This window comes from Pecten maximus, unplaced genomic scaffold (assembly GCF_902652985.1).
Source record: "Pecten maximus unplaced genomic scaffold, xPecMax1.1, whole genome shotgun sequence".
Taxonomy (NCBI): Eukaryota; Metazoa; Mollusca; class Bivalvia; order Pectinida; family Pectinidae; genus Pecten; species Pecten maximus.
In genome coordinates this window covers 37,239-63,719 of record NW_022979520.1, presented here as the reverse complement: position 1 = coordinate 63,719, position 26,481 = coordinate 37,239, and the positions used below count along the sequence as shown (strand labels likewise).

At 36.9% G+C, this 26,481-nt stretch overlaps 1 protein-coding gene across 1 annotated transcript; it reads right to left on the bottom strand.

Moving 5' to 3' along the window:
- Positions 1-6,855: 6,855 nt before the first annotated feature.
- Positions 6,856-7,518, bottom strand: LOC117318785. The gene has a single exon (XM_033873740.1). It carries the CDS (start codon positions 7,516-7,518, stop codon positions 6,856-6,858), a length of 663 nt encoding a protein of 220 aa, XP_033729631.1.
- Between the last annotated feature and the right edge of the window lie 18,963 nt (positions 7,519-26,481).

The window sequence follows — 26,481 nt, the reverse complement described above, 5'->3', positions numbered from 1 at the left end:
CCTGTAAGGAATGAGTGTCCTGTGATTGTTTTTGCACGCCCCGCAACTCATTAAATGATATTTTAGAATTATTTTTTCTGTATCATACAAATGCACATTGATCCTATTACCATGCAAAAGTTGACCTTGATTGCACGAGTGCATATTATATAAATGTACCGTCAAAGTTACATTGCAGGGTGTCCCGCGAGGTGTTCGCACGCCCCGTGATTTTGTTTACCTTTCGAATACAGTGTGTACTAGGCTAACAAGTGAGTGTCCTGTGGCGCCGTGCCAACCTCGGGTACCTTGCCGCAGGCATGGTCACTGGTGATTGAACTGCTCAAACTTTAAAACTATGTCCGTTATATAAGAATTACAAATACACATATTTTCTCCCAAAGTACGTTTATAAGAATTAAACAAGAAATAACATTATTACCCCTGAAATATACGTATTTTCTCCCCAAGTCCGTTTATAAGAATTCTACAATAAATAACTTCAAAATAAGTTATACTAATAGTTAATATTCATATCTATTACACGCCTATCAATTCAACAACACGTGCAAAAAACTGACATGACACTCACCTTAAACTTAATGTAAATTCGTCGTAGCATTTATTTTATCCAAATATATTTTATTGACAAAAAGTACAGGGGGATTTGGCGCAAGTTTTTGCAACTTATCAGCGCCCTTTCCCAATACAAATACAAAATTACAATATTTGACAAAATAAAGACTAAAGGTCACCAATTCAATACTTTTGTAATATCTTTGTAACATTGCTCTCCGATTTGTCAAAAGGCAGGAAGTGCAGAACAAACAAATATCATGCATTTTAAAATCTATTACTTGTTTTTCGTAGCATTTGCTAAAATGTACTTGTTGATAGTAATAGACATCGCGTATATGTACGAATTGTGGGGTGTGCAAAAACCGCACTGGACACTGCACCGAAAATGAATAAATTTTCGATGTTCCTCTGTATGGTATAGAAAAAATAATTTTAAAATATCTTTTAATGAACCGCGGGGCGTGAAAAAACTCTCACAGGACACTCATTCCTCACAGGACGCTCACGTGTGCACTGCACCGTAAATTTGTCGTAAAAATGCATCATATGCACACGTCCAATCCATGTCAAATTTGGCAGATTAATTGGTTAGATGTTCATCCGTATGATACAGAAAAAAATATTTAAAAATGTCATTTAACGAATTGCGGGGCATGCAAAAACTCTCACAGGACACTCATTCCTCACGGGACACTCATTCCTCACAGGAAGCTCACATGTGTAATGCATCGTAACTTTGCCGGTACATAACATAATATACACTCGTCCAATCAAAGTCAAATTTGGCATATTAATCGGTTAGATGTTCATCTATATGATACAGAAAAAAAAAATTAAAATGTCACTTAACGAATCGCGGGGCGTGCAAAAACCTCACAGGACACTCGCATGTGCACTGCACCGTAACTTTGTCGTAAAAAATGCATCATATGCGCACGTCCAATCCATGTCAAATTTGGCAGATTAATTGGTTAGATGTTCATCTGTATGATACAGAAAAAAAATATTTAAAAATATCATTTAACGAATTGCGGGGCGTGCAAAAACTCTCACAGGACACTCATTCCTCACGGGACACTCATTCCTCACAGGACGCTCACATGTGTAATGCATCGTAACTTTGCCGGTACATTAGCATATGCACTCGTCCAATCAAAGTCAAATTTGGCATATTAATCGGTTAGATGTTCATCTATATGATACAGAAAAAAAAATATTAAAATGTCATTTAACGAATTGCGGGGCGTGCAAAAACTCTCGCAGGACACTCATTCCTCACAGGACGCTCACATGTGTAATTCATCGTAACTTTGCCGGTACATTAGCATAATAATCACTCGTCCAATCAAAGTCAAATTTAGCAGATTACGCATGTGGGTTAATGTTGCGTCCCGTTTTGTTGCTCATTAGTGTATTCATGTAAAAAATACATTGTTGTACATTGTTGCAACTTGTACATTCCAATGACGTCACATTGTTTACAGATCCCGCGTTGTGTCTGCACTGCCTGACACGAAGGCTTCATTCTGCGTTTTTTAGTGTTTTTGTTAGTTTTCTTACAATTCAATTGATCAGGTATGATTAAACAACCCCAATCAATATGAGGTGTGAATGTAATTTTAAGTTTAAACGGCATGTTGCGAAAAATACTTCAACTTTCACTTTGACAGTGCATTCGTGATCGCAGCTTCGATCGGCTGTCATGGCAACGACGAGGACGGTGGTTTTATCACAGTGTCGAATTTACAAACTTGCATGTACAGCCGAAAACGTCTAACTATACCTTATGTCTTTGGAAATCATCTGTAAATGATTATTTGAATTAATTGCGATCCATTGCATTCGTTTATTAACGTTTGTTCTTTTCTATATGCCGATTTCGATACTTAAAACACTGAAGAGTTCCAATATTGGAGAATGAACATTAACACTTGCTCTATAAATCGTTCTAGAGCACCCGACTACCCTAAATCAATAATTATGAAACAGGTAAGAGTGTGAAGGTAATTGTATGAGAACAACGAAAAGTGCTGTACATTCTTACGAAAATGACAAACATCGACAAAATTACTTAAAAAGTAGTCAATTAATCGGCACTTCGTCAATTAAGACCAGTTTATAACGCCGTTATGTAACCATACTTGAATAAATAGAAGAATGTACAGCACTTTTTCTCGGTTTCTTAGCACGATGAATAAGTGCATCATATTTGTTTGTACGACAAAATACGTTGGTCGGGTGCTCTGGCCATATTTACCAACCAAGTGTTAATGTAGTCCTTCGTGCCGGTCACGTGACCACGCGAGAACAGGAGGACCGACGAAAACATCCCGATAAAGACGTTGGACACCTAACATTAAAATCCGACCAAGAAAACAAACAGAACTTACCGGGAAATCATTAAATATTGAATTTTTATAAAAACATGACGATTTTTGTTCTTTTTAATTATAAATGCAACATTAACCCACATGCGTAATTGATTAGATGTCCATCTTTATTATACAGCAAACATAATTTTAAAACATCAGATAATGAATTGCGGGGCGTGAAAAAAAACCGCTCAAGACATGCATTCACTTCAACAAATTTTATTAGCATGACGATATCACCTGTCAACCTGTTCAAACATTATTTTATTCAACAAGACACAATAACATTACATATACAGAAAATAGCAAATGGGATGGGAAAACAAGCTTAAAGCTTATATTAATTCCTTTCCCAATCACACAGAAAAGCAAATACATCTTCGGAACTAGGACACCTTAATTTTGATAGCTAAGAACAAAATAATATTTTACATAGTTATATAAATATACATGTGGTGAATATAATTGACAGACATGATTTATGACGCCATTGTATTGTTAGACTATAGATAAATGAGTTACCTTTAAGTACGAAGTACAAATGTAACATTTTACATAATTTTGTAAAAGTACATGTGTTGAATAGAATTGATCATAGATGATTCATGACACCATTATATTGTATGACCGTGGATATATAAATTTACACGAAGTACAAATATGTATACGATACCATACAAAACATAAATATTAACTAAAGCGTTTACTTAGATGAATAAATTTTTGTACTGCTAAAATTATTTCCTCATTTTTCTGCTTTGTATAAACATCATTACCCCATAAAAGTTTTTTTTCCAGTAAGAATAATATCTAACTGTAATAAAGTATTTTGTCTGATCGTGGTGTATTTTTCAAATGAGAGTAAATAATGATGAGTACTCTCAACTGATCCACAGGTACATAATGGACTATCTTCCAGATTTCTAATGTACAAATGTTGATTTAGATTACTACATTTTAGTCTTAAACGTGTATGTAAAATTTGAAGATGTCTACTTCCAATGTTAAAGTATTTAGGAATGATTACTTTGTCTTTTTGTAAAAAAACCTTTAATTATATTGGCCGAGGGATTTTCGCGAATATCTAAAGGTAATAGATTCCATAAATGTACTGACGAGGATAAAAAAGAGTCTTTATAATACTGAGTTCTACAATTAATTGAAAGTAAATTATTTGAATTTCTGGTATTATGTCTGTGGCTTTCTGACACCCGGCATGGGATTAATTCAGATAGATATGATGGGAGTTTTTTTTATGATTTTCAACCTGTTTTTGTTTGTAAATGACAAGTTTTCAGACTGAGATTAACAAATTCTATGTATTAATAACAGTTAACCATTACATTAGGTTATATATTATGTATAAGTTATATTGTTCAATTCTATATTAATACATCTAACTCAAGTATCTTATAACTATATATATGCATTAATTTATCATAGGTGCGTAAATTACATGTAAAAGGAGCAGCACAAACCGGCCCGCACGAACCAGGCTCCTTTCCGGGTCAAACCTTTAAGAAAAAAAGGTTTCAGCAGTTTAATTACCAGTGATCCATGCCTGCGGCAAGGATCTATAACTAACACGTCAAGGTACCCGAGGTTGGCACGGCGCCACAGGACACTCAATGGGTGGTACATGTGTATCAATGGGGCGTGCGAACAAATCGATCAGCACCGTAACTTTGTCGTAAAAAATGCATCATATGCACACGTCCAATCGAAGTCAAATTTGGCATGGTTATGGGTTAGATGTTCATCTGTATGCTAGAGAAAAAATAATTTTAAAATGTCTTTTAATGAATCGCGGGGCGTGAAAAAACTCTCACAGGACACTCATTCCTCACAGGACGCTCACATGTGTAATGCATCGTAACTTTGCCGGTACATTAGCATAATATGCACTCGTTCAATCAAAGTCAAATTTGGCAAATTAATCGGTTAGATGTTCATCTGTATGATACAGAAAAAAATATTCGAAAATGTCACTTAACGAATTGCGGGGCGTGCAAAAACCTCACAGGACACTCGCATGTGCGCTGCACCGTAATTTTGTCGTAAAAAATGCATAATATGCACACGTCCAATCCAAGTGAAATTTGGCATGGTAATGGGTTCGACGTTCATCTGTATGATACAGAAAAAAATATTTAAAAATATTACTTAACGAATTGCGGGGCGTGAAAAAACTCCCACAGGACACTCATTCCCCACAGGACACTCATTAGGTGGACCGTCCGTACATATAGTGCAGGCGTTGAAATAAATTTAATTGATCTTGTAATACAAAATAACTTTTCCCAATAGTGCTATGTGTTATCAACACCAACCCCTGTCCTCAGTGCCTTAAGCAATGTCAGTCGGGGCACAGGGCCTCGTCACAATCTTTTCGTTTTGTAAACACTTGAAGCATTTTGATATATATCTCTGTTTACCAATACCCTATGAATCATGATTAGCCTGAGACACACTTGATATGTCTCTTTAACCTATAATAATTCATAACCTGCGGCAGCCAGATTATGAGTCGTATGGTAAACAGACAAGTGTTCAAAAGGTGAATGTAGTTACATGGCCCTGTGATCGGGGTAGTTAATTATATAAATATTCCAAACCAGACCAGTCAATTAAAAAAAAGGTAATTACACTGTACTGTACAGAATTACAAATATCCCCACATAGATCAATGTCGCGGGCAAGCATTTATATAGACAATGGTTGTGAAGATGAAGTATTTAAATGACCATGTGCGTAAACTGTAAAACGAAAGTAGGTCTAGCTCAGCAACAGACACTGCTATTTCGCAATGACTGTTCGTTTTATTTGATACGATAGCTATGAATTAAATAAGTGTTACCTTTCGTTGTATTCTAGCACATTGGTGTCTCAACAAATACGGAAAAAATCCAGTCATATTCGATAATCTTCTGTTTTTATTATCGTCAAGTTTCTGTCGTTTACAGGTGAACATATCTTCCGGGTCACGTTCTGAATGCATGCGCTTCCGTTTACGTCATCAAATTCATTTCCCGCGAATATATTGGGGAATCTAATTTTCCCTTTAAAATGAAATGAAACGAAAGAAATAAAGATTATCTAAATAAAAGAAAAGTTATCAGTATTGAGTAGAAAATTGAATTCACTTTGGAAAAAATTATTTCAATTCGCTTACCTCAATCATAACCAATCAAAATAAAAATGATTTAAAATTTACTTTTCGTTTCCTTGATAATCCTAAAATTTATGATCACAATATCATTTAGAAGCTTTGCAGTATACTGACTCTTTCAAACGCACAGATGCTTTGATTTGAGCAAAGATGGAATTAAAATGCGTATATTTCGGCAAGTAAGCATCGTACAATGTCCCCGTGTGGTCAGATCGTCTAATTTTGTCATTATGTATTCAGAACAGTTGTTGTTTAGTCGCTACGGTTATTAACATAAAAATTCGGATTATTATATAAATACTTATTTAATTATTATTGCTGTACAGTACAGATCTTAAAAACATTTGAAGCTGTATCTGCAGAGCTGATAGGCATTACACCGTTCAGTATACGAAAGAGTTTGATACGTTGCATCTGTCGCTCAACATGAATACGAAGATTTGCGATTCGTCGGGTTGTTTCCACCTCCCTCCTGGAGAATTTTCTATGTTTCCTCTTGAATGGTGGTATGATCAGTTGGATGTTCTTAGGAGTAGTCATGTCTGATATAAGAAATCCTTTGTCCACCATGATTGCATCACCATCATCACACATATCTACCACTCCAGACTTCTCTGTAATCTTTTTGTCTGAGATGCTGCCAGCATAACAAGATGTCACCAAACTAGGCACTCCAGCTGGTGTGATGCCTACCAAAACCTTCCAGGTCATATGAGACTTATAGTTTGAATACAGCAGTGACTTAGCTCTGGTAGATTATGGTGTCTCTGTCCGTATCTCGGTACAGTCCAGTATAACACGTGTATTTGGATATCGTCTCCTAAATGTGGCTGGCATGTTACTTTGGACTGCTTCCTTACTTGGCCAAAACATAAGCAAAGGAACCAGATCCTGAGCCAAAAATTGCACCCACGTTCGCCAAATGTTGCAGCAAGTTGTCACACTGATACAAAATCTTCTGGCTAGGTCCTCCAACAACAAACCAAGTCGTAATCTCATCATCACTAGGAGAAATTCATCTTCAATTCTCAGTTTCCTTTTTGGTCCGGGTTTCTGTTTTCCACTTCTCTGATACCTTTTCTCGCCAGCTGAATGGTTGCCCCTCCAGTAAAACATGTTGTTTGCGCGGGTTTTTAGACGGCTCAAAATCATAATGAGAGCAGGAAAGGATGGGAGTCCAGTGTAAAACATCACATCATCATCATTGTTTTTGATGTCCTCAATAGTTATGTCTGGTAATTTGCACTGAATTCCTACATCAACAGTGTTTTTTTTTGTCTCTTCTTCTGAAGGGTGTGGAAGACAGCAGAGTTCTTCAAACTCCTCCCTTGACAGTATCACAACATCATCTGTTTGCTCAGACTTATTAGTCTGGGAACACACATGGTTCTCTGAAATTACTCCTGCATAGTCATGCATAAACACTGAGGTCTCCAGAAAAGAAATGTTGGCATGGAGAGAGCTCTGCAGAACACCATCTTCATTCTCTCCAGAAGAATTATCATCTTCCCCTTTTAAAATTATGTGTGGTGTGCACAGGGAATCAGAAATATGAAAAAGAAAAATTAAGATGTCAAAACACAATTCTAAAAAAAAAAACAAAAAAAACTAGGGTAATTAGATTTTTTTAAAATGCACAGAAGAATGAAAAAACATAGTTTCATAAATCTTATCAATATGTCAATTGGATTATACAAAATATATGGCCGTTATATTTTTATCGAAAACAAATGCTGTTTGATGATACAGCACGTGTACATGTATTAAATATGTGCATCCATAAAGAAAGTCACGTGTATGATGTGAGTTAATATAAAAAAAACCTGACATTTACCTATTTATTATCACAAGCTGTGACCGTAACGCACATTTATTTGAAAAACAACAACAATATAAAAAAAAAAAACCGTAATGGACCATACACATGCTCTTTAAACGATCCTTTTGTCAATGAATTTACAAAACCATTGCGGATTCCACATGTCATTATACTAATTCGAGATATTTACCTTGGATGTTTTGAAGGTTTTTTGAGGGAAAACACTCGGGATCGGATATTCTGCAGACGGACCACCTATCCCAACAAAATGGTCAATACACAAACGAGTGGTGTTTTTTAATGTAAAGTTCTTCCTAAAACACTTAACCCGTTGCTCCCAGGCTCTTGAAATCTTGCTGTCCACAGGAAATCGATGCAGTGATACCTTCCTGTTGTCAATTAATTTTCCGCTGTAGTTTGAGCAACCTGTTACACAACAATAAATCTTCCCCATAGCTGTTTACATTTTTGCATTTGACAACTATCCGGTAAACTATCCGGAAGCGACATGACATTCCGCACCTGCGCACATAGGGCGAAAAACGTTACAGGGGAGAAAACTCTTGGATAACCGTGAAACGGACTATATCTCTAATAGGTGGGATAAGGTTCGAATCATGAGGTGTTTTTATTAATTTACGAATACTTTTCCAAAAATTTCTAGGATTTGAACTTGAATGTCTATCTAAGATACCATTTATATCAACATAAAAAAGTTCTTTTGTTCGTTTCTTCAGGTTGTTTACATGATTACGTTGCTTCCGGAAGTTAGATAAGTTTCTGTCTGAACGGTCTGATTTATATAATTTATATAATTTCAACAGTCTATTTCTTTTCCTAATTTCCTTACGTAAAGTTGAGTCAAACCAAGGTTTGTCATTTGATCTGATCGTCACAGTCCGGGTCGGTATACATTCTCTGGCTATGTCGAGGTATCTAGTCGTAAAAAGATTACACATATCTGGTGAATTAGCATTCGCAAAAAAAGTCAACCCAGTCCGTCTCGTCTAATATACTATTGAATAAATCATAATTTACATCATTATAGCATCTAATCTCCCTGTCATACGTCCTTCTAAAATTCGTTCTAACAGTCAATTCAGCAGTTGTCGCCGTATGGTCAGAAATGTCACTTTCAACGTCAATAATATCTGCATAAGTAAAGTTACACGTGTCGGACAGTATAATGGGGTCAAGTAAGGTCGAGCTAGTGCGACCTACACGTGTCGGTCTATCTATAATATTCGAAAGGTTAAAGTAGTCGAGAATATCAACAATTGCATGATTTCTACTAACAGTTAAAAGATCGAAACCGACTATCATCATGTAGCAATTTTCTGTGTACACAGTAAATGTACTTGTAAGCAAAGGGTAATATTTTAAACACCTCGGTCGCTTTCATTCACTTATTACTGAAGATGACATATATACTATTCAATATCTGTCAAAAGTACATGTGTAGTTAACGTACTTATAAATGCATAAATACACTTACTCATCCGATGGTGTCTGTTTATATGTATACAAGAACAGATATCATAACTGTAGTTTTTTCATATATAAGTGTATAAAATTAAGGCCGATAATGCTATTCAATATTATAAGACATATCATACAAGATATAACATACTTTAGATAACATGAAATACCTTATAAAGAAAAGTTTGAGAAAGAACGAGGATTGCTGAGAATGGGGCAACGATCTATGGGATTATAGTGCTTACATTAAATGTGTATAAAACATTTTTTAATGATTTCATTGTTTTCACTTACGATATTATGAACACGAAACATGTTCTATCACGGACATTTGAAGTTTGTATTCAAATAATCTTTTAACATTAATATATCAATTTCAAGAAACAAACTAATATATCAATATTATTACAACAAGTATGATAATTCAAATGTAACACCGCTGACAACATATTCACTACTGGTCACAAAAATGCATCAAATGTACATATCTCAGTGCCGTACGGTAAAGAAATATATGTTATCAATAGCAGCAAATGGAATAACTGAATAAATATCAGCGTCAAAAAATAATCGCATATACATTTGTATTATAGAATTTCGGGTAAAATGTGGAGACTCTTCGCGACTTCAACTTAAAAGATATAAAGATAAAGTTTAGTGTTAAGTAAAGTGTGCACGATATTCAAAGTGTTGCATAAAAACATGAAACAGCCTCTTCTTGTTTTCTAATCATTCAAATTTACCTGTATTGGGAGATAAAACATCTTTAAACAAATAATGTTATGACCTTTTATAACTGTAAGCCGATGGCTGACTTATATACCCCGCTCCCCCTCAATGTTATTTTCAAAGTACAGTTTTGTAGTATCATTTTGGATAAATATAATGCCGTACTGGCCAAACGACTGAGGGGTATAGCTCTTTATAATGACCTACACTATGTTTTTATTGTATTACCATAGTAACCATAATTCTACCCACGACCCTTTATATTTGTGTGAAGTTTCATTGGAATCGGATCACCAGTTAAGAAGCTGTCCGGACAAGGAAAACCTGTTGAAAATGACCGGCCACCATGCCAACCGAAATTTTGTAATTTTAACAGCTGCATGCAAATCTACATTCGATCCTTTATATGCGTGTGAGGTTTCATTGGAATCGGCCCATCGGTTTAGGATGAGTTGTCCGGACACGATTATGGGACGACAGACAGACCGACAGGCCGATTCCAGTATACCCCCGGGGTACAATAAACTCAATCTTCTGAGACTGTTTTGTGTTAGACTTGGAGGTAAGCGTTGACGTGCGCCTAGCTAAGATGTTTACGATGCAACTGATTAGTAACATGCACGATACTTTCATCATACCTTCACATGAAAAATGACATAAACAATTCTCACACGCAAATAGGCGTGAAATGAGTTGTGTCCCCCTTAATCCGGAGAGGTGATGACTTAACCTTATCTGACATATACTAAAGGTTAGCAAGCCAGGTGTCCTGACAGGTTAAACAATCTCCCTGCACTGGCAAATAAGACAGTTTAGAATTGAAAGATAACTGAATTAAATTACCACTCGAATTTCGGGTCATTAGTTTACTCTTAGCACTTAACATATCGAACAACTAATATTTACTAACGACCAGAAAAGACACACACACACGCACATTCGATGACGCGATAAATATGCAGATAATCTTTTCAGCAACTTACAATTGTATATATACATCTATACATGAATGCAGAGATAACTTTCTAGGGTAACTTGTGTCCAGTCCTTTTGCATTTAACTAAAGAGTGTTATCTTGACGGTAGGACAACCATACTGTCAATGACTATAATTAATTGTTTGATAAATGAGTATTATCGCCTTGAGTTGACCAGCTGTTTCCACAAACTCATTCCGCGTTTGTATACATTTGCTTCGGGAATAGAATTGTGAACAGTAATCTATGATAGACAGTAATGGTCAAGGGATTCGGGAACAAATTTAATGCGTCCTGAGGGTTAGATCTACGTTTTGAAGTGTGGTACACCACTATGTGAAGATGTGATTACAGTTTGATAGCTGCATTCTTTGTGATTTGTGTGTTATTGCCATTGAAGTTATTTTTCACATTCTAGTACTTCGCATAACAAAGGATTTTAATTGGCATGCAAAAATATTTCATAAAGTGTCATCTGGATATTCGGCGGGGGATTTTGAATATCACATTCTACTTTGAGAAAATACTAGCTTTACTTGCACATGTAGTTGGTGCATTATTGACGTTAACTATAAAGCATGAAAAATATATGATTTGGTCCAGAGGAAATGTTTCCCTCATACACAAAGATATCTATATGCTTTATTAGTATATCAATATTAAAGTACATTTTTTTCTCGAGTGCGAAGAAAGCGTCATACGAGTGAAACAGATATATGATATTTACCTGTACCATTATTTTGCTTGCACTTTTAAAGGAGAAACAATACGACACCTTTTTGAATTGGCCACTTCACGTAATATTTTACCATTGTATGATGTTAGCTGGTAATAATCGCTCACACAAATTGTAATATATCAAATATTACAGAGAACCCAATATGGACACGCAAAAGATTTTGATGGGAAACCAACTACTTCAACCTTCACTTCGTTCGGGTCCTGAGACTAAAATCGGCGAATCTTAAAAGTTATATCATTACAGGGTTTTTCGGCATTGTCGTTTGAGATTGATCATCAATACATACGTCATAAGTTCAAATTGTCAACAGTATTTGTTGCACAATTATTTATTAACTAATATGGGATACATATTCGTAAACTTAAAAGTCTTTCACAATTAACAGGACGAATGTTACGTCCAAAAATTACCCAATAAATCAACAGTAAATTGACGTGACATCAATCTTAAATATCTAATGGTTGTATATGCCAAATTAGAGGGGTCTATGATGCATACTTTTGGACACAATATCTTTTTAAATACTTACCTGCATAACTTTAAGGTGTGTAGACGCTGACGCGGAACAGAGCATTACTCCATTAGTAAGTAGTGACCAATTATCTAAAAACAGACCCTGCTTATATCATTATAACTCTTTACTTAATGAATGGACTTTGTTCGCTACTTACCATTTCTACCTTCTATGCGTGTTTTTCAATGCACTTCGAAATGTGCACGTAATTTTGATGCTGCTCTGGGTTTATATTTTGAAACTGGACATAGAGGGCAGTGTATGGATAGATAATCTCCGCTACAGCAATCATTACATCTGGACAATTTTCAAACTTTCGACACTGATATCCACTCCATGTATCCGTTTAAAGATGAAACTTATTTTCTCCGATATAACTACAAATCGCAGCCGATAGGTGTACAGGTTTCCCATATAGTGCTGAGATTTCCCCGCAATTCTACATTCTACCATGTTTGCTATGTAACGCCAGTTTTGATTGGTTTAAAACCATGTATTATTTTCCAACAACCTACGCTCGTGCCAATAACACACGGTCGTGAGCCACGGCTGTTATAATTTCATATATCTAATATTCACCAGTTTTGGAAAAGGTTACTATAGCCGAGTGGGCTAATGGGTTTGTCTTTCAATTAATTGTTATCACGATGCGAGTTCGGATCCTACGAAGGCCCCCCCCCCCCCCCCCCTTTTTTTTCCCTTTTTTTATCCTTTTTTTTTTAAATTTTCAAAATCAATGCCATATGATAGATGCTCTTGATCGTAGTACTGTATTGCCTGTATATTTCAACAACAAATAATGCAATACTCAAGAAATTAATTACAAGGTTTTCCCGGGGTTTCTTTGCTGTTTTTCTATTAGAAAGAGGTCGATCTCAGAACTAAACTGTACACGGTAGAATAGAAATAATCAACTTTGACTCGTGCATTGTTGCAGGATATACAACTCTTACTCGGATATTTTGCAATTTTAATTAATAACTCAAATTAATTGCAAAATATCCTCGTTCTCGTTGTATATCCTGCAACAATACACGAATCATCGTTAATTATTTCTTAAATATACTACATTAAAAGGCGAACGGCTAGCGCATGGCAACAGATTGAGGTAACCAAACTTTTAGATACTTTGTGAAACTTGCACCACGGAAAATGACAAAAAGTAGCACTCTCCTTAGAAACACGACAGATTCAAATATTGATTTACATCCCTGGAGGTACCAGTCAATATTAGTACCGAATTTACATCCCTGACTGTACCGGTGAACATCAGTACCTGTAATAATATTATAATAGAGTTTTAATTTACATCCCTGACCGTACCGGTCAACATGAGTACCTGTATTTATGATATACTACAACTTTCATTTACATCCCTGACTGTACCGGTCAACATTAGTAACTGTATTAATGATACCTGACTGTACCGGTCAACATCAGTACCTGCAATAATGATATAATACAGTTTAAATTTACATCCCTGACCGTACCGGTCAACATTAGTACCTGTTTTAAAGATATATTACAGCTTTAATCTACATCCCTGACCGTACCGGTCAACATCAGTACCTGTATGAATGATAATATACAACTTTAATTTGCATCCCTGACCGTACTGGTCAGCATCAGTACCTGTATTAAAAATATATATCAGCTTTAATCTACATCCCTGACCGTACCGGTCAACATCAGTACCTGTATGAATGATGATATACAACTTTAATTTGCATCCCTGACCGTACAGGTCAGCATTAGTACCTGTATTAAAGATATATTACAGCTTTAATTTACATCCCTGGCTGTACCGGTCAACATCAGTACCTGTATTAAAGATATATTACAGCTTTAATTTACATCCTGATCGTACAGGTCAGCATTAGTACCTGTATTTAAAGATATATTACAGCTTTAATTTAAATCCTTGACTGTACCGGTCAACATTAGTACCTGTATTAAAGATATATTACAGCTTTAATTTACATCCCTGACCGTACCGGTCAATATTAGTACCTGTATTTATGATAATATACAACTTTGATTTACATCCCTGGCCGTACCGGTTGACATAAGTAACTGTATTTATGATATAATACAACTTTAATTTACATCCCTGACTGTACCGGTCAACATCAGTACCTGTATGAAAGCTAAATTATAGCTTTAATTTACATCCCTGACTGTACCGGTCAACATTAGTACCTGTATTTATGATATAATACAGCTTTAATTTACATCCCTGACTGTACCGGTCCACATACGTACCTGTATTCATAATATAATACAACTTTAATTCACATCCCTGACCGTACAGGTCCACATAACTACCTGTATTCATAATATAATACAACTTTAATTCACATCCCTGACCGCAACGGTCAACATTAGTACATGTATTAAAGATATATTATAGCTTTAATTTACATCCCTGACCGTACCGGTCAATATTAGTACCTGTATTAATGATACCTGACTGTACCGGTCAACACCAGTACATGCATTAATGATATAATACAGTTTAAATTTACATCCCTGACCGTACCGGTCAACATTAGTACCTGTATTAAAGATATATTACAGCTTTAATTTACATCCCTGACCGTACCGGTCAACATTAGTACCTGTTTTAAAGATATAATAACTTTAATTTACATCCCTGACCGTACCGGTCAACATCGGTACCTGTATTAATGATGTAATGCTTTAATTTACATCCCTGACCGTACCAGTCAACATTAGCACAATGTACCTGTATTAAAGATATAATACAACTTTAATTTACATCCCTGACCGTACCGGTCAACATCAGTACCTGTATTAAAGATATAATACAACTTTAATCTACATCCCTGACTGTACCGGTCAACATTAGTATCTTTATTTATGATAATATACAACTTTAATTTACATCCCTGACCGTACCAGTTGACATAAGTAACTGTATTTATGATATAATACAACTTTAATTTACATCCCTGACCATACCGGTCAACATCAGTACCTGTATTTATGATATAATGTAACTTTAATTTACATCCCTGACCGTACCGGTCAACATCAGTACCTGTATGTAGCGGGCAACGGGGGAATTAGCTGTAGGAATTGTAAGGATTCCACTTTCAAAATTGATCACTCGAAAACACGTTCTTGCTTCCATCTTCATCTTTTTTATTCACTCTAATTTACAAAACGGAAAATAACATATTTCCGGAAAAGTTCTAAGGGGAGATAACTCGTACAGTCTTGTAACATGATCATCAGCCTAGCCATATTATGAACACAACATCCCGCCCCCTTAAATAACAGGCTTCCAAGACCTGTTACCGCTAGACGGATGAACATGAAACAGACAGTACTTTAGTAAATCATACATACACGAGACAATAATATATGGCCATTGGATGCATCTCACTTAGAAGACATATATGTAGAAATATTAATGCTAGCTTATCCCATTATTACAAATATATGTATGTAGTCATCATTATGAATCTTATATGTAGGTAATAACATTTTGTTAAAATTAGGAATGTATCCGGTAGAGACCATCAACTCTAACTAACAACAGAATAGATGAATAACACCAAGAAGGTATACAAGTAAGCCACTAACACTCTCTGTACCACTGAACCACTCACAGTTACTTCCACTTACTAATATTCCAATATTGAAAATCAATCATACTACTCAACAATATGGTAATTTCTGGAAACATCATAAAATGTTACAATTTCTACAATTCAAGATGACATGATATACCTTTGTAACAGGCTAGTTCTGGGATTAAGTAATAATTAATGTCTAGCACATTTCCAATACCTTCAAGTGCACATTATGTTGGACCAGATGTCATGCATTCTCCACTATTAAGTGAAAATACTAAAATTACAGACTAGCAAGACTAGAATAGAAGCATCATTATACTTAAAACAAAATTCTTCTATTACTCTAGAAGATCAAAACAAAATTAACTCTAGAATACTGAACAATATAACAAAACTCTTATGGCATTTAATTATGGCAGAATGTGTAATATGACTTTGGAAATCTCATCAAATATATCATAATGACAACACACTGATGGTCAATGAGATGTACTCAGGCAGATATGGTTTTACATATAGATCTGTATATTATCATCATACTGCTCCCTGACAACATGTCAAAATACACTCTATATCATCATCAATACCGAATACATAAAATCCATTCAAGCCTATCAATTATGACAAAGTTGTATGGTACAGAAATTATTGTTTATATGTGTTATATCGAAATTCACAATGTACTTGATGAAAACACCTCAATCAATATATTCAGGATAAATAAAAAAGATGATGAAATAGTTTCAAAAGTAAACATTTCTCAACTCCAAGTGGCAAAATGACATGAATGTGAAACATGTACATGTATCAGTTAAGGACACATGCTACAGAGAAATTTCATTCTATGTAATCAATAAGTGTCATGGTTATGAAATCACATGTATGCATTTTTACAGTAAAATAGTATTTAATGTCAAAAGGTAATATTCTAGTTATCACTTCACTTAATGCATATGCATAAATTGGTCAGAAAAGTAGAAATCAGTGCAACAAATTGATACCAATGAATACACTCTATTAATACAGTCTCTCTAAATAACAAAATTTGAAACATTACCTGGTAAACTACAATATAGTATATATACATGTACATGTACAATGTTCATGGGACTACAGGAGGAGGTCTCCTATTAATAGCCTTACGAGCTTTAACGTTTAAAGAGTTCTCTCTGACCCAAACTGCATTTTGCGCAGGTTCGCCCACAATCTGGATAAGGTACTCAGAACCTGAAGGTAAGTGTCTCTGGGCAATCACACGCTTTATCTTGTGTAACCCGTCTGTGTCAGAGAAAACTGAGATGTGAGCATCTGCTAAAGGATTGACATGGTTGTCGTCACGAAAGCGAAGAGGCTTTTGTTTGTGTCTCACAGGACGCATTGGTGCTGGAACCGGTATATTGGTTGCTGAGGAGGAAGATTCCTCTGAACTACGTGAGCCTGAGGTCAAAGTCTCATCACTACTGTCGTGTTCAAGTGCTGGGAGAGCAACCTGTACTCCTACATCCTCTGTCAAAGCAGTCCTGTTAGATGTGACTACTCGAAAAAAAGAGTTTGGTGTGGGTTGGCGCACGTAAGCCATCTTTAGTATATCCACATGAATTGGGACGGGTGAAATCTTGGAGGAGGTAGGATCCTTGAGCCGAAATAGTTGAGGTGAGACTATCACCTGTACAACATATACACCACTGTATAAGTTCTGAAGTTTTTGGCCTGACCCAGTAGGTTGTTTTTGGAGAAACACATAATCACCAACAGCTAGTTGGAGTGGCCGTGCTGTGGAATTGGTCGTAGTAAGCATACGGTCCTGAGCAGTTTTAACATTGTCCAACATCTCCTTCCTTATACACTGGAGACGTGTTTGGAGGCCTTCCACATAAGAATGCATGTCCTTGGGCAAAGTATGCAAATCTGATGTAGGGATGTGAGTAGACAAAGGAAAACTGGGTCGTTGACCATAGAGGATTTCATATGGAGAGTAACCGGTTGAACTATTCACTGACATGTTCATTGCTGCTGCTAGGGAAGGAATCATATCCTCCCAATTAGATCGAGTATTGTTCATGTACGGGGTAAGCTTAGCTGCAAGCGTAGAATGGGTCCTTTCACATGCTCCGAGGCAGTGATGCACAAAGCTAGGGGTAAATTCCTGTTTCACGTCAAACAACGACACAACTCCTGCGTAACCCTCGATGTGAATTCCGTTCCTCTGTCTGACACAAGAGTGTCACAGCTGCCATAGCTAGAACGCATACGGAACAGAACAGTTGATACAGTGTAAGCGTCATCACTAGCCATTGGTTCCATATACACAAACTTGCTAAACATATCTACAGCTGTTAATATGTAGGTCTTCCCAGAAGGAGTGAGAGGTAATGGGCCAAAACTGTCCACTTGCCATACGCGGAATGGCGCGCTAGGGGTAGGGTGCGCACTTATACCAGACTTTGTATGATGCTTTGTCAATTTACGTTTTTGACATGGGATACACGAACGCACAAAATCTGCTACAATGTCTGCCATGTGATTGAAGAAGTAATGTTCTTTAATTTTGTCAAGAGTGTCGTGGATTCCTCCATGGCTTCCAATAGGGCTGTCATGATAAAGCTGAAGGACGTCCTGGACGAGTGAACCAGGTAAAGCTAGTTCGTTTAGCCTTGGCAACACGCGAATGAAATAGCACTTTATTGATCACCATGAAATCCGCACTTTGAAGTATAACTCGACGCGAGTCTTTCTGACTATCAGATAATGTTCCATCAACAAGGTGCCTGTAGACATCCTGGAAATTAGGGTCAGCCTGTTGTAATAATGCTAGTTCCTCTGAAGACTTCCCTAATATAGACCAGGGAGCAGTTTCATTTCCATCATCATCAGCAGATTGTATGGAAACAGATGACACATCAGTTAGAACAGTGGCTTCCTCGGTATCGTTTAACGAGTGTGCATTAATGTCTGTTACCGATGACTCATGAGCATCAAAATCTAGGACAGTGTCCTGTGTAAGTGGATGATCAATATCCGTTGTCATTTCCAGTGGAGTTGCATGATCACTAGAGTCAATATCAGTGGTCCCTTGGTATGGATCACTTACGTGAGAATTAACCTCTGTTGACAAATGAAAAGTGTCTGTACATGTGTTGTCATTATCAATCTGTGTTGGCTTGTTGTAATGTTCGTCAACAGAGTCACAATCTGAATCATGAGCTTCAGACCGACAGGTAGAATAAGTGTCACTCTTGACGTGATCCTGAGATACTTTCGGGAGTTCATTAGTATGAGACTCTACTATACAAGGTGTATGATCACCAGCACTTGCAGAATACTTGGGTGCTGGATGAGATAGTTCAATAGATGATAATGGACGTCTCCTGCGCCTATGCTTCTTATGACATGTAACAACATCCTCCTCCGTGTCAGCATCATACTCAAATGCTGGATCTAATGCTGGCCGTTCCAGACAAATATTGTTCAATTCAGACACAGATTGAAAGAACAAGTCACTCAAGTTCTCTCCAGTGGGCAACGTGATCGCAGGTACTGGTTCCTCAACTGATGGGAAGTGGGGATTTTCCTCATCAGGGCTAGCGTCCAAAATTGGTATCCCTGAAGCAGGATGACACCTGGACAGAGCATCAGGGACAATCATTTTACTGGCTGGCTTATACTGTATTTCAATGTCATATTGCTGTAACACTGCCAGCCAACGTTCGTATATAGCACCCTTCAAGCGGTTGACAGAGATGGGGCGAAGCGCCTGGTGGTCACACTCAACGATGAAGTGGGTACCACGGATATAAGAAGCACACTCTGTTACTGCTGTCACTACACCAAGAAGTTCCAGTTTAGTGGGTCCATAAAACTGCTGACACTGGTTGAGTCCCTTTGATCCAAAGCGGATTGTATGTGGTGTGCCATCCTCATAAATCTGATAGAGCATAAAGCCCACACCTTTACTAGAAGCGTCTACTGCAATGCGGAATGGCAGATCAAAACGTGGAAATGCAAGGGCATCCGAGTTAACTAGCAAGTGCTTCAAAGTTTCAAAAGCGTCACTATGTTCACTGGTCCACTTAAACTTTACCATTCTTTTTCAAAAGAGCATAGATAGGTGCGGCAATTGTGCTGTAGTTCGGAATAAACTTCTTGAACCAGTTCATCAAGCCCATGGCGCGTTTCACTTCCTTAGCACTGGTAGGGTGGGGATAGTTACGGATAAACTCAACTCTATCCTCTGGAGGGCGAATCCCTGTGTTTGAAATCTCATGGCCTAAGAATACGCACTTGTCTACAGCAAACCTACACTTTTTAGGACCAAGCTTTAGCCCTGCAGTACGAAACCTATGAAGTACCTCCTGAATATCAAGAAATGTTGTTCAAATGTAGAAGAAATAATAAGAACATCGTCAAGGTAACATCATACAGATTTAAAAATCAGACCTTGTAAAACTTTGTCCATCAACAGCTGAAAGCTATTGGGAGCGGTCTTTAAACCCATAGGTAAACGCAAGAATTTGTATGTACCAAAACAGGTATTAAAAGCAGTATAATTAGATGATTTCTCTGAAATGCCCATTTGAAAAAAACCTGAACTCATATCTATGGATGTTATAAAGTTGGGCTTGGTTTGACTAAAGGACTCTGTGAGTTCCTGTAAATCAGGTATATTGTATCTAAAATCTTCAGTTTGAGAGTTTAAGTACCTAAAATCACAGCAAAATCTATAGCTATGCAAATGACTCTCTCGCGATCCTTTCTTTCCCTCTGCTCCCGGATACTATCTCTTAGCCACTAATACAATGGGACTAGAAATAGGTAAGCTTTCACTCTCAGACACAGCCGCAATCACTCCTTGTTCCAACAACTCCTGTAACTGAGTACGCAACACTTCCTTTTTATCTGGAGGAAGCCTGTACGGCTTCTGTTGTTTACTAACAAAGTCTTTCTTAAGATGAATTTCATGTTCAACTAAGGTTGTGTATCCTAATGATGGATTCATAGGTGTGACAAAGACATCTTTGTTATCATATAAACACTGTTGAACCTTACTTCTCTGATCATCAGACAATGCAGACCCTATATGAAAATTCTCACAAAAAGATTTGTTCTCATTGGTAACTACAGTGCTCTCAGCACTTTGACATGAGTCAACATTAATATGATTACACATATTCTGCATGGCTTTTAAAGGTATTATGTCACAGGAACCATCAAACATTGCAAAATCAGCCAACACTGTACCCTTGCATATATTTATGGGGGCATTGGTAGGGTTACATAATCTCAAAGGTATAACACGAGTAGGAGGTACAGTTATGACTGACTTAGCAACCAATAATCCTTCATTTAATAATCTCCGATTGATGGTACAAATACCCTGGATACCAGTAAAAACATGCTTGGGTACTTTACCCTCAATAGTAATTTCAGCATTAGAGGGTAAGGTGAGGGAGGACAAACATTTGACCTTCACCTTCCCTGTCATACCCTTTACAGTATGTATACCTGTCTTAAAATCCAGTACCAAACCATATGACATCATGTAATCAGTACCAACAATGAATGGATGTGAGGTGTGTTCTAATAAATGAACAAAAAATATATGTCTACCAGTTGGGGTGTACCCCTTGACCTTTGCTGTACCTATGACCTTGCCATATTTATCATCTGCCACCAAAATAGACTTCTCTGAGGGTTGGAAACCACTCTTACATTAATCAGGCAACCTGTCAAAAAATTCAACACCCATTACACTTATACTAGAGCCGGAGTCTAATAAAGCGGCAACCTTAATGGACTTAAAGTCAACTGGATAATACATAAACTTAGTTTTTGTGTTACATTGCCAATTATCAGGAAAGTCACTGATGTCTGTGTCATTATCACTTGAGTCACTGCTCGACAGTTTTTCTCGCCAGGGTATTGGAGACGGACTACGTGAACGTGGATGAGTCTCTGACATACTTCGAATAGGAGCACGAGATGCGCGAGTTACTGCTTGCCCGGAGGATGTCGCGCCGATGGCCTCGGGGCCTTGGAGTTTCCCGAATGCTGAACAGCTGAACCCTGTGCGCGATCCTGTCGATGGGGGTTGTCATAGTAATGATGCGGAGGGTTTGGTCCCTGTTGTTTCCCAAGGTAGGCACAATCTGTAGCTCCATGGCCCAATTGTGAGCAGAGTTGGCATTGTGTGGAGGGGTTGGCTAATGTGTCCTGGTGCTGAACATCGAAAACAGGTACGAATATTGGTTGGGGGTTGTGGTGACGGTGTCCACTGATCGTTAACTGTTACTCTAGGGGGAGGGGCCTCAGAACGTTTCAGTTTTTCTACACTGAGTGTGAGTTGGCACACTTTATCTGTGAGGGCAGCCAAATCGTAATGATCCGAAGGGCGAGACGTAGCACTCTGTCCAGACAATGCAGACTTGGGTATGGTATCCTGTGGTGGTGATGATACCGCCCTATAACCGAAGGCCTCCCCCATTTTTGCAGCATGGAACGCTGCCTCACATGTTTTAGGATGTGTCGTCCTGACATAAAACTTCAGAGTGTCAGGTAAACTATCAATGAACTTCAGTAACAGCTCCTCATCCCTTCTCCTGAGTAGCTTCCCCTTGTGAATAAGTGTTGAGTAGAAATCATCCAAATTCTGTAGGGGTTGGAGAGTCAGTTTAGTAAATGTTTCAGTCTCTAGGAGGAGTCTGGGGCTTTCTGCACTCAAATCTACAAATCGTTGTTTAAATTTTAGTATGAGTGTGGACCACGAGTGTTTTTGGGTACTAGGCAAATGTTCGAACCACGTTTTTGCTGAACCTTTTAACAGTAAACTAAAAGCGGCTACCCGTTTTTCGTCGTTGATGTCTAGTAATTCGCAATAAGCTGAAAATTCATCCAGAAATCGGGTGGGATCGTCTGTATTGCCTTGAAATTTGGCACACTGGAGTATCTCTGAAGGTGTACTGTTACTGGGCTCACGTGGTGCATGGTCCGAAATTGGTGAAAAGTTAGTAACGTTAGACTTTAATTCATTTTGTAGTAAAAAATCATCAGAGAATACGTCATTTGATGAAAAGTCACAGGAAGCCATGATGAACAATAGTAGGTAATAAAAGCGTTCAAACATCAACATATCAGTGTCACCTCATGATGTAACAAACATTGCCCGCCATGTTGAGGCCGCCATAGATATTGTCCCTCGCGGTCCGGAACGATCAACATCAAACAGCGAAATACACAAAAGTCTTGGTAGAATTTACCTATCACACAGCTGATAAATGTCCTTGCAATTTGGATTCTCCACCATGTAGCGGGCAACGGGGGAATTAGCTGTAGGAATTGTAAGGATTCCACTTTCAAAATTGATCACTCGAAAACACGTTCTTGCTTCCATCTTCATCTTTTTTATTCACTCTAATATACAAAACGGAAAATAACATATTTCCGGAAAAGTTCTAAGGGGAGATAACTCGTACAGTCTTGTAACATGATCATCAGCCTAGCCATATTATGAACACAACATGTATTTATGATATAATACAACTTTAATTTACATCCCTGACCGTACCAGTCAACATCAGTACCTGTATTAAAGCTAAACTACAGCTTTAATTTACATCCATGACTGTACCGGTCAACATCAGTACCTGTATTAAAGATATAATACAACTTTAATCTACATCCCTAACTGTACCGGTCAACATTAGTACCTTTATTTATGATAATATACAACTTTGATTTACATCCCTGGCCGTACCGGTTGACATAAGTAACTGTATTTATGATATAATACAACTTTAATTTACATCCCTGACTGTACTGGTCAACATAAGTACCTGTAATAATAATATAATACAGCTTTGATTTACATCCCTGACTGTACCGGTCAACTAGTACCTGTATTCATGACAATATACAACTTTGATTTACATCCCTGGCCGTACCGGTCAACATTAGTACCTGTTTTAAAGATATAATACAACTTTAGTTTACATCCCTGACCGTACCGGTCAACATCAGTACCTGTATTAATGATATAATGTAACTTTAATTTACATCCCTGACTGTACCGGTCAACATCAGTACTGTATTTATGATATAATGTAACTTTAATTTACATCCCTGACCGTACCGGTCAACATCAGTACCTGTATTTATGATATAATACAACTTTAATTTACATCCCTGACCGAACCAGTCAACATCAGTACCTGTATTAAAGCTAAATTACAACTTTAATTTACATCCCTGACTGTACCGGTCAACATCAGTACCTGTATTTATGATATACTATAACTTTGATTTACATCCCTGACCGTACTTGTCAATATAAGTACCTGAAATAATAATATCATACAGCTTAAATTTACATCCCTGACCGTACCGGTCAACATTAGTACATGTATTAAAGATATATTATAGCTTTAATTTACATCCCTGACCGTACCGGTCAACATCAGTACTTGTATTGATGATATAATGCAATTTTAATTTACATCCCTGACCGTACCGGTCAGCATTAGTAAGTTACCTGTATTTATGATGTACTTCAACTTTAATTTACATCCCTGGCTGTACCGGTCAACATCAGTACTTGTATTGATGATATAATACAACTTTTATTTACATCCCTGACCGTACCGGTTATGTTTTTCGTAGTGTACATTATACAACGATCGATATCATAACAAGTATGTTATCATTCATTATTTGTACAATTATAGTGCTTGATTACACAAGTTAATCATGATTAATTAAATAAGTATTTATATAATAATCCGAATTTTTATGTTAATGACGGTAGCGACTAAACAACAACTGTTCTGAATACATAATGACAAAATTAGATGATCTGACCATACGGGAACATTGTACGATGTTTACTTGCCGAAATATACCAATTTAATTCCAATCCAAACCGCCTCGCAGCTTCAGGTCGCCATATTTGTTAAAATCAAAGCATCTGTGCGTTTGGAAGAGTAAGTACTGCAAAGCTTCTAAATGATCTTGTGATACAAATTTTAAGATTATAATAGAAACGAAATATGGATTTTAAAATAATTTGATTTAGATTACTTATGCTTTAGGTTAGCAAATAGTAGCAATTATTTACAATGAACTTTAACGTTGTACTCAATACTGATAACGATACTTTTATTTAGACGTTTTCTATTTCTTTCGCTTCATTTTATTTAAAGAATTGTTTTAGATTTCCCAGTAATTTCGCGGGAAATGAATTTGATGACGTAGGAAGCCCACATGCTATAGAATCAGGCATCTATAGTCGATAAGTGGAGGTTTGGAGTGGATAACACTTCGGTCCATTAACTGTATGACATTTCGTGGCGTCGGTTATTAGAACGCGACCCAGAAAACACGACGGTAATAAAAACAGAAGACCATTGAACATTACCGGATTATTTTCGCAATTTTTGAGACACCATTGTGCTAAATTACAATGGAAAGTAACACTGATTTAATTTATAGCTATCGTATCGTAATCTATGTGAAGTTGGGCAAGACCTACTTTCGTTTTACAGTTTACGGAAATGGTCATATAAATAATTCATCTTCTCAACCATAGTCGAATTACTTCACGGGATAGTTCTATCAAGTATATTTGTACTTCTCATGTACAGGGTGCATCTTTGTTTAAAATTGACTGGTCTGCAGGTGTGATCTGGCTACTCTCAGCAGACCCTGACCCCGGGGTCACGTTACTATCGTATCCCTTTGTAAACACTTCATAATAAATGTTACTACAACTTTCTACCTTCTGGAAGAGACGTGTATATGATATACCATATTTACGTGGATGGATACTTCAGCATTTTAAATACTTTAATATATAAATACTTATAACCGGTAAGCTTGTAATTAAATAAGTATTGATATGATTATCCGAATTTTTATGTTAATGACCGTAGCGACTAAACAACAACTGTTCTGAATACATAATGACAAAATTAGATGATCTGATCATACGGGAACATTGTACGATGTTTACTTGCCGAAATATACGCAATTTAATTCCAATCCAAACCGCCTCGCAGCTTCAGGTCGCCATCTTTGTTAAAATCAAAACATCTGTGCGTTTGGAAGAGTAAGTACTGCAAAGCTTCTAAGTGATCTTGTGATACAAATTTTAAGATTATAATAGAAACGAAATATGGATTTTAAAATAATTTGATTTAAATTACTTATGCTCTAGGTTAGCAAATAGTAGCAATTATTTACAATGAACTTTAACGTTGTACTCAATACTGATCACGATGCTTTTATTTAGACGTTTTCTATTTCTTTCGCTTCATTTTATTTAAAGAATTGTTTTAGATTTCCCAGTAATTTCGCGGGAAATGAATTTGATGACGTAGGAAGCCCACATGCTATAGAATCAGGCATCTATAGTCGATAAGTGGAGGTTTGGAGTGGATAACACTTCGGTCCATTAACTGTATGACATTTCGTGGCGTCGGTTATTAGAACGCGACCCAGAAAACACGACGGTAATAAAAACAGAAGACCATT

Coding starts and splice junctions, on each gene's coding strand:
- LOC117318785 (XM_033873740.1), bottom strand. CDS start 7,518: ATGCATGACTATGCAGGAGTAATTTCAGAGAACCATGTGTGTTCCCAG.